This window comes from Cydia fagiglandana, chromosome 2 (genome assembly GCF_963556715.1).
Source record: "Cydia fagiglandana chromosome 2, ilCydFagi1.1, whole genome shotgun sequence".
Lineage (NCBI taxonomy): Eukaryota > Metazoa > Arthropoda > Insecta > Lepidoptera > Tortricidae > Cydia > Cydia fagiglandana.
Genome location: NC_085933.1, coordinates 8,962,750 through 8,971,003, shown reverse-complemented (window position 1 = coordinate 8,971,003; position 8,254 = coordinate 8,962,750). Strand labels below are relative to the sequence as shown.

The following is an 8,254-nucleotide window of genomic DNA, read 5'->3' as shown; positions in this document are numbered from 1 at the left end:
CCCTGGAACACCTCGCTCGGTTTCAGAGGAAATTTCCGCGAACGCTCCGGCTGTTAAATGAATTTTCAGGCTAGGCTAGGCTCTTCAAAACTAAGTGTACAGGTTTCTAAAGACCCCTGTGCACATTGGGCCAACACAGGCCAAGTCCAAGGGACGTAGCCATGCGGTAGAATGAGATAGCAATATCACTTGCTCCCTCTAACGCATAAATGCGTCCCCCAGACTGGCCCAATATGTACAGGGGCCTTAAAAGACCGGCAACGCGCATGTAACACCTCTTTGGAGAGAGGATTGCAGGAGGCTTGAATACGCATGAGCTGTAGAGAGGCGGAGGGGACGAAACGAAATTTCGGCCCTTGCATTGACCCTTATCATTATCACTACATCAGATTCATATTTATTTGCAGAAAAAGGGTTAGTTACAGGTCTTAACTTTAGGTTAAAAACAAAGTCACCCGCCGCGTCTGTCTGTTTGTATGTATGTTCGCGATAAACTCAAAAGCTACTGATTGGATTTTCATGCGGTTTTCACCTATCAATAGAGTGATGCTTAATGGAGGTTTAGGTGTATAATTTGCTAAGGTCTTGTAGTAAAAGAAAATTATCAAAATTATACAATCAATCAGTGTAAATTTATTTTGCTCTTATTATACTTATGTCTGCAGCGCGGTGCGGTAGTGTGTTACGGCTTTTAATTTGAGATGGTGTGGGATACTCCTAATAGCTTTCTTTGTAAACTAGTGATATGTCATGTTGACACTGACAAATAATTGACAACTCATATTTGTACAACATTTGTGCAAAGAAGATTTGTTCTTCTTCTTTGCTTGTACAAAATGTAGCTACTCGCTGTACGATGTATTACCCGATAATGTTCCGCGACCTATATGCTTTAGCTCGCTTCTTTGCCACATGGATACTAAGCTAACTTCTATTCTAATTAAATATTTACAAACAAATAACATAAAACTCTAAATATTGTCTTATCTTTTCTAATTTAATGCGTATAATTCATGTCAATCTATACTCGTTTTATTCTATACTCTCTATTTCTATCTACATATATATATCGTTTTCTTCTCTTCCACTTCCTTCATGTTGGCACTACTAACGTTCTGTCATCCGCTTCCCGCTTTTTTGCTAATCGTTGTATTCGTCATGTGTTTGTCTGTGATGTTCATAACAATTATTTGTTTTTAGGTTTCCCCAACTACATCCTCCCAAAAATGCAAAATTATTATACCGAACATTCTCCTCACGTGTGAAAGTCAACACCGACATTGGCAAATTCACCCTGTGCAAAATTGCAGGGAGTAAGCCAGAAAAAAAAAAAAAAAAAAAAAAAAAAAAAAAAAAAAAAAAAACATTTGTGCATTTTTGCTGCTGTGCTTTCGCACCGATTAGAAACAGTTTTGTACGTTTCATTACTTAATTTAATTTTAAGGTATGGCTAACTACAACAATCCAAATGATTACTCCTGGCAGGGCCAAAATAACAGCCAGAATTACTCTTTCAATGCCTCCAATGCTTTTGGCGATCAAGCTCAAACGTTGGGTAAGTATAGGGCCAGATAAATTAATTTCAGTATTTAATTGTGTTGAACAGATAAAAATATGACATGTTTAGACTTTCAGAGTTTTCCAACGGACCACCAAGATTTCTCATTTGACCAAGCAGGACAGAATGCATATCCTCCAAACAACAACCAATACTACAACCCAAATATGTTCCAACCTGCACCAATACCTGGCGAGCCAGCAACGGAAACCACTGACTTTGATGAGCCACCTCTGCTTGACGAGCTAGAAATATATCCTGATAGGATATTAGAGAAAACTCTGGCTGTCATGAATCCATTCCACGGACAATCAAAAGCTGATGATGCCAATTTCTTGTTAAGAGACACAGATATCGCTGGGCCAATAACATTTTGTTTAGCATTGGCTGTGTGTCTATTTTTATCAGGAAATAAAGCTCACTTTGGTTATGTTTATGGTCTCTCTGTAATGTCTGTTATATTGATGTATTCTTTGCTTTCACTGATGAGCCGTTCTGAGGGTGTATTTACATTACTAAGTGTTGCCAGTGTGCTGGGTTACTGTATGTTACCTATGGTTGTGCTGGCAGGGTTGGGTATATTCATTTCCTTAGAGGGAACAATAGGGCTTACCCTGTCAGCTGTGGCTGTAATTTGGTCCGCCTTATCTGCAAGCAGGTTGTTTGTGACCATGTCTGGAGATGCTGAGCAGAGGCCACTAATAGCATACCCTTGTGCTTTAGTCAATGGAGTATTTGCTTTATTAGTACTGTTTTAATTTACAACATAAGTTAATTAGGTACTTCATTTTGTTACCGACTTAAAAGGAATATCTTATCTTATCCTTCTAACTAGAATAACCATACAAAGTTGTACACCTCTAGTTGTAGTTTGTTTTACTAACCTATTTTTTACCACTGGCAGTATAGCATGTATATTGTGATGTTTTTGGGGAAAAGGCTAAAAAAGCTGAGCAGATTGTTAGTTGTTGATAAGAATGATATTTCAGTTTATTGTCATGGCCGTATTAGAACAATAAAACCTAGAGCACCTGTTAACACTTTCGCAGCTTGGCGCACTACCCCAGAAACCGGTCATCTATATCTGCATACAAAACAACCCGCTGGGCGGGTTGTCCGGCATCTAAGCAAACATTGCGAGTGCCTACCAGGCGGGTTCTCGGTAGTCAAAGTGTTAAGTGAAGCAACAATATCACTATATCTTTTGCTATTACAATAATCAAGTGCCACTGTCACTGCCAAAACTCAGTAAATGTGGCTTCACTACTCCAGTACTCAAATTCTAGGCTTATTTTCTAAAATGCCAGTGCGGTTACAAAGATTGACAGTAACATGTGTACATAAGGTAAACATACTAGTGCTTGACATGCTAATGCCCAATAGATGACACCTTGCTGTCACCTCTATTGACAATGACTTAAGTTTCAAGATGACATGTACTGGGACCACATCGAGCACCAGTATGTTTACCTTGCTTATGTTATGGTATTTCATATTTGATTAATGCAATTTTATCTCATTAGTGGTAGTAAACACATCTTATTTTCGTTGTAAAATAATCATGACAGATACCAGCATCTTATTTACTCTAAGCAGGCTGATGATTGTTATTGTTATCCATATATTTGTAACACTATAAATTTCTACTATGTAATGTAAATAAATTTCGTATATTATTCTTTTTTGTTTTTAAATGATGCGGGTTCAAATGAAACAAAATTAACCAAATCACAATATATTAATAAATAAACTAGGTATTACTAAATTTACAATCGGTTGTATAGAGTAGGTCTATCACTGAAGAAATTCTTCAGAATCACGACTTGCCCAAATGTAACTATTACAATGGCCACAGTTTCAATCATAGACCAGTTAAACACCCTTTCATTAAGGTCCTCTGCCCTCTTACGGCTCTGAGCCTCTCTTAGTCTGTGGTGAGTTTGGTGGTCAATAATTTTGTTCAATCCAGAGTGAATTTCTTCAGCAGATGCTTCAAGCTGTAAGAAAGAGACATTATATTAATTTCTTATTCCAAAAATCTCTATGTAATTGTCTTGCATGGAGCAGAGAAATATCTATGGTACAATATGGTACAGTTGAACCATAATTACACATGTGCAAGTTGCACAGTTTCCAAAAAGTTGGAAATGGTTCTGAAACTTTACAATTTTGGAAACTTACTACTACTAGTGGTATATTAGTAACCACAATACATAGCAGTTGCAGGACAATGCTAAAATAAAAATGTTAAAAATAAATATATGTAATGCCATCTACAAGAGAGACGGCAGGTGCTGTTCAATGGAGATTATCAGTCTTAATAAATACTTAATTAACCTCAAATGCTAAATGAAATATTGGTATCACATTACTAGGTATACATATATTCAGCTAGTTGTCACAGTTGTGCAAATATAATGCTAAACCATGTAAGTAGCAGGTAAAAGTAATATTACCTGAGTAAGTACCGTAGCATGTTCACCAATACCAGGCAGGGGCTGCTCAGGGCCAACATTCAGTTCCATGTACACAAGCTTGTGAGAGAATGTACTAAACTCATTGCTAAAGCACACCTTATATACACCTGAAACAGGATATTTATTTCACACAATACATAAACACACATTGTGCAACACCCTAGTGATGCAAGCCTATTTGTAAACATTCACAATAATATTTAGAGATGCCAAGAAAATTCGGCAACTATTTGCTATTCAGCCACTTTGCTGAATATTTGGCATTCAGCTTGCCAACTATTCCTACCTAAAATTTAATATTTCCATTTTATTACTACTTTGAATATCATTTACATTAACTAAGAATATACCAGTTTGAGTAGCTGTAAAAGGATGAGAGTCATACTGCATCTTCTGCTGCTGATAAATTATTTGCTTATTGGGTCCTTCCACCTTGACATCCACATCATACTGGCCACCTGTGATAACCTGAAATATTATACTGAAGTGAGTCAACCGGAAAATTGTAATGGACAGTTTACCAGTGGTCTTCTAATTACTCCATTAGTATTTAAAAATGTCAAGAGGTTAGATTGTCAACAATAACTGTGTGAATGGCATGCGAATAAAATGATATTGATAAACTTGTAACAAGCCATTACAAATATTAAATTTAAAGAAATAAACTGTATTGTAAGGCATAATTTGTAGCTTATTACCTGATACTCCAAGGATGCAGATGTATTGTTTTCTATATGCTCATAAAAACATTCTACGGCATTATCCGGCAATTCGAAAGTAAGCTCAACACTCTTGGAGTCGATTCCATTATATAATGTAGCTAAGACGCTAAGGAATATAAATTTACTTAACATTTTATGAATAATCGGTAAATTTCCTGAAGGGAAAACACTAGACGTCGTCTATGATGAACTTGCGTGACTGACAGTTCGTGCTAAACGAATACACGTAATTGGCTGCGTTCGAAAATTTCTGTACATTATAGCCTTAACACACTACCGTACCGCACCAAGGTACGGCCAAAGAGAATAATTAAATCACTACGTTATAATGGGTACGGTTTTAAATCTATTAAGACACAGAGGACCTACCGCGAACCACGTTTGAAGTGTTGCCTCTCTGTCGAACTTCTAAATTGGTACGTAAGTGTGATTGGGACGCAACACGTCGAGCGTGGTTCGCGGTAGGTTCTCTGAAGCCCCCTCCAGACTATGCGCGTGAATCGCGGGCGAAGCCGCGAATGCGAGTGTGGAGTCGATTTTCGCAGACAACGAAATCGACTCCACACTCGCGTTCGCGGCTTCGCCCGCGATTCACGCGCATAGTCAGGAGGGGGCTTAAGTTGCTAACACACTATCGCACCGCACCAAGGTCATTGTGGGACGCACCCATAAGTAAGAGGGAGAAAGAGATATCGCTTTCTCCCTTTTACTTATGGGTGCGTCCCACAATGACCTTGGTGCGGTGCGATAGTGTGTTAGCAACTTTAAGGTGGTCACTACTGTGGCTATAAGGCCTCATTCCCACTGGCGCTTTTACAACGCGCGTTAAATAACACAAATATGTATTTATTCACACGACGGCGGTGGCGCTTTTTATTAAGCGTTGTTGGATTTTCGACTCTAAGCCTTGGCCGTAAAATCGAATTTGGAGTGCGGACAGATTCAAGCGCTTTTTCAACGCGGGTTTGTGGGGATGAGGCCTAAGTTAGATGGAGAAAGGGATATTTTGACCATACCAAGGTCGCGGTGCGGTAGTCTGTTACGGCTTTAAATGTATGAACCACATACTGTTCTATTAACTAATTTGTATAGTGACGATTTTAGGCCAGTCCAGACGGGATAACCAAATCAACCGATCTGATCCGAAAAGAATTGGCGTCAATTTCCAATTTTAGATTTATGATGATATTTGAGCGGTCTACATAAAATAATAAGTGTTCCGTGAACAAAGTTTTGTACGGAACACTAAAAACCGCCAAGTACAAGTTTGAGTTCGGACGATGTTTTTAGGTTCTAACGTTTTGTGTGCTAAAGGTTTTTTAAGTCCTTTTCTTGTTCAATCAACTACAACACAATTTTTTTTATTTATTTATTATTATTTATTAATACACCGTACAGAGCTTAAAACTATACAGATCCCTGCAAAACTGTAATTACAGTTTGCCTGCAGTGTACAGTTTGAATTAACATTATTATGAGGGTTATTAAATGCTTAAATAAATAATAAATTAAACAATGAGACACATAACATAAAACAATATTTTATTTCGAAAATTCATGACAATACAATAAGAAAATTAGATTTTCACTTAAATGTTTAACAAAGATTCACTTAGATTAACGTAAAAAACCCATGACTCCATTAACCCTTTGAACGCCATGCCTTTCGCGCGCGGCGCGACATCGTGAACCTTGGTGGAATGCACGAAGGTTTAGCGGTCAAAGGGTTAAAGATAAAAATACTGTGAATATAATGTCTTAATAGTTATAGGTACACTTAAGTGCATAGGAGCTAGAGGATCTAAAAATGCACAAAATACTTGGTAATTTAGAGCGCGTTTAGAAAGCGAGGCCGGCGTCGGCGTATGTGGTGAAGATCTTCTCGATAGAGTTGGCGTACGCGGCCGTCCGCAGGTCCAGGCCCAGGTTGAACTTCATCGCCGTCTTCATGATAGCCTGCGAAACCGTAAATGGTAAATACCAGTTTTAACGTTTATAAGGGCGCGCAAACCCAGTCAGATTTAACTCGGTTATAAAAGTTAAATGCTTTTTCAGTTAACAGTAATTAGGGGTGGCGAGTTAGCAAGCGAGCCATTGCAATGTATCTTTTAGGTGCAGTCCACCTGGATTATACCGCAATCAATGGAGACATGTTGCATGTGGTCGCGATCCTCAGCATTGAGGGAACAAGGAAGAAGATCCTTTAGGTAGTTAATTTTTCTTTCTAGAATAATTAAGATCAATTAGATTCTTGTATGTATTTGAATTAGCAGTGAAAAATACACTTTTTTTTACTAAGATTTCTTTTTTTTAGGTAATTAATTATATGGAAATCACCCGTACCTTCGAGTTTCAAAAATACTTTAGCTTCATATTTGACAGAGCCCTTGGCTAAAAAACTTAGCGTGGTCCAATTCTATTCAATTCGACTTTGAAGCGTAAAGGGCCACCCCACATCTAGCGTCCCTCGAGCGTCGGCGTCTGGTCAGCGCTATGGAAAATGACGTCGCTGCGCAGTTGCGTCGACGTTGCGTCGAGCAGCGGCCATAGAATTGTAGACGCCGGCGCTCGAAAGACGCCAGATGTGGGGTGGCCCTAAATCGAGCAGGGAGTGGTATTTACCCTCGCGGAGCGCTCCATGGTGTAGTCGAGGCCGGAGTGCACGATGTCCTTCTCGGAGGCGCCGGCGATCTTCTTCTGGAAGGACTCGGACGGCGTCACGGGGATGCGCCCGCCCACGCGACCGAAGCGCCTCTCCAGCGACTCTTGGACGGACTCTGAAAGCATTCAATAAGTTTTTTAATATTGATAGATGTCATCGCGCGAGTTATGGAAAACCAGGGCAGAGCCTTTGCCTAGCAGTGCGACACTCAGAGAGGCTAAAGAGGGAGCGCCAAAGCTAAAAACAAAATGAACTTTGTTATTGTGAATTACAACGACACGCTAACAACGTATGAGCTGTAAAACGGACAATGTTTAAAGTCTCGGCCCGATTTGAACTTTAAGATACGTCAGTTAATAGATCTAGAAACGATATGGATGTCAGGGTCAAATGTGACGTTTTTCAAACAAAAACATTACTTTTGACACTGACACATCTAATCCATATGGTTTCTAGATCTATTAATTGAAGTATCTTATAGTTCGAATCGGGCAATCTCTTTCTTTGCCTAGCCACATCCCATTTTATTTGGGGTCGCCTTTCGTCAATCTTTGCCCTACGTACTCTGCCGTACGTCTACGTCTGTGACGTACTCTTTGGTTCTAGATCGTCGTGTCAATGACTTGAGCTTTCTTTAGGTCAGCGGTTCTCAAACTTTTTAGGTGACGGAACCCTTTTGGAAAGCAAAATATTTGACGGAACCCCAAATTAAATATTTTCGTTCGTCACTGTCGACTAGATATAACTATTGTTTTTTTCTTATTATTAGAAGTATTGTCGCGGAACCCCAACAGAGGCTTTGCGGAACCCTAGGGTTCCGCGGAACACACTTTGA

General features: G+C 39.2%; 3 protein-coding genes across 3 annotated transcripts in view; 1 reads left to right on the top strand and 2 right to left on the bottom strand.

The window, feature by feature from the left end:
• Positions 1-1,366: 1,366 nt before the first annotated feature.
• On the top strand, positions 1,367-3,237 carry LOC134675209 (protein YIPF7). The gene is made up of 2 exons (XM_063533422.1): positions 1,367-1,555; positions 1,628-3,237. Exons 1-2 carry the CDS (start codon positions 1,447-1,449, stop codon positions 2,314-2,316), a joined length of 798 nt encoding a protein of 265 aa, XP_063389492.1. The 5' UTR covers positions 1,367-1,446; the 3' UTR covers positions 2,317-3,237.
• A 40-nt stretch (positions 3,238-3,277) lies between these two features.
• Positions 3,278-4,961, bottom strand: LOC134675218 (transmembrane emp24 domain-containing protein 3). The gene is made up of 4 exons (XM_063533434.1): positions 4,734-4,961; positions 4,386-4,503; positions 4,015-4,142; positions 3,278-3,555 (listed from the first exon to the last, which is right to left on the bottom strand). Exons 1-4 carry the CDS (start codon positions 4,887-4,889, stop codon positions 3,325-3,327), a joined length of 633 nt encoding a protein of 210 aa, XP_063389504.1. The 5' UTR covers positions 4,890-4,961; the 3' UTR covers positions 3,278-3,324.
• A 1,321-nt stretch (positions 4,962-6,282) lies between these two features.
• LOC134675199 (glutamate dehydrogenase, mitochondrial) overlaps positions 6,283-8,254 on the bottom strand; it is a 39,515-nt gene continuing 37,543 nt past the window's right edge. Inside the window, exons 8-9 of the mRNA XM_063533411.1 lie at positions 7,380-7,534; positions 6,283-6,713 (exon numbers count right to left, since the gene is read on the bottom strand). Coding sequence (XP_063389481.1) covers positions 6,597-6,713; positions 7,380-7,534 — 272 coding nt within the window. The 3' untranslated portion in view covers positions 6,283-6,596. The remainder of the gene's footprint in view (positions 6,714-7,379; positions 7,535-8,254) is intronic.

Bases quoted from the DNA above. Each gene is read 5' to 3' on its own strand.
- LOC134675218 (XM_063533434.1), bottom strand. From the start codon at position 4,889: ATGTTAAGTAAATTTATATTCCTTAGCGTCTTAGCTACATTATATAAT. The intron at 4,504-4,733 runs GTAATAAGCTAC...ATAATATTTCAG, and splicing joins CTGCATCCTTGGAGTATCAG to GTTATCACAGGTGGCCAGTA. The intron at 4,143-4,385 runs GTATATTCTTAG...ATCCTGTTTCAG, and splicing joins TTTTACAGCTACTCAAACTG to GTGTATATAAGGTGTGCTTT.
- LOC134675209 (XM_063533422.1), top strand. From the start codon at position 1,447: ATGGCTAACTACAACAATCCAAATGATTACTCCTGGCAGGGCCAAAAT. The intron at 1,556-1,627 runs GTAAGTATAGGG...TGACATGTTTAG, and splicing joins CGATCAAGCTCAAACGTTGG to ACTTTCAGAGTTTTCCAACG.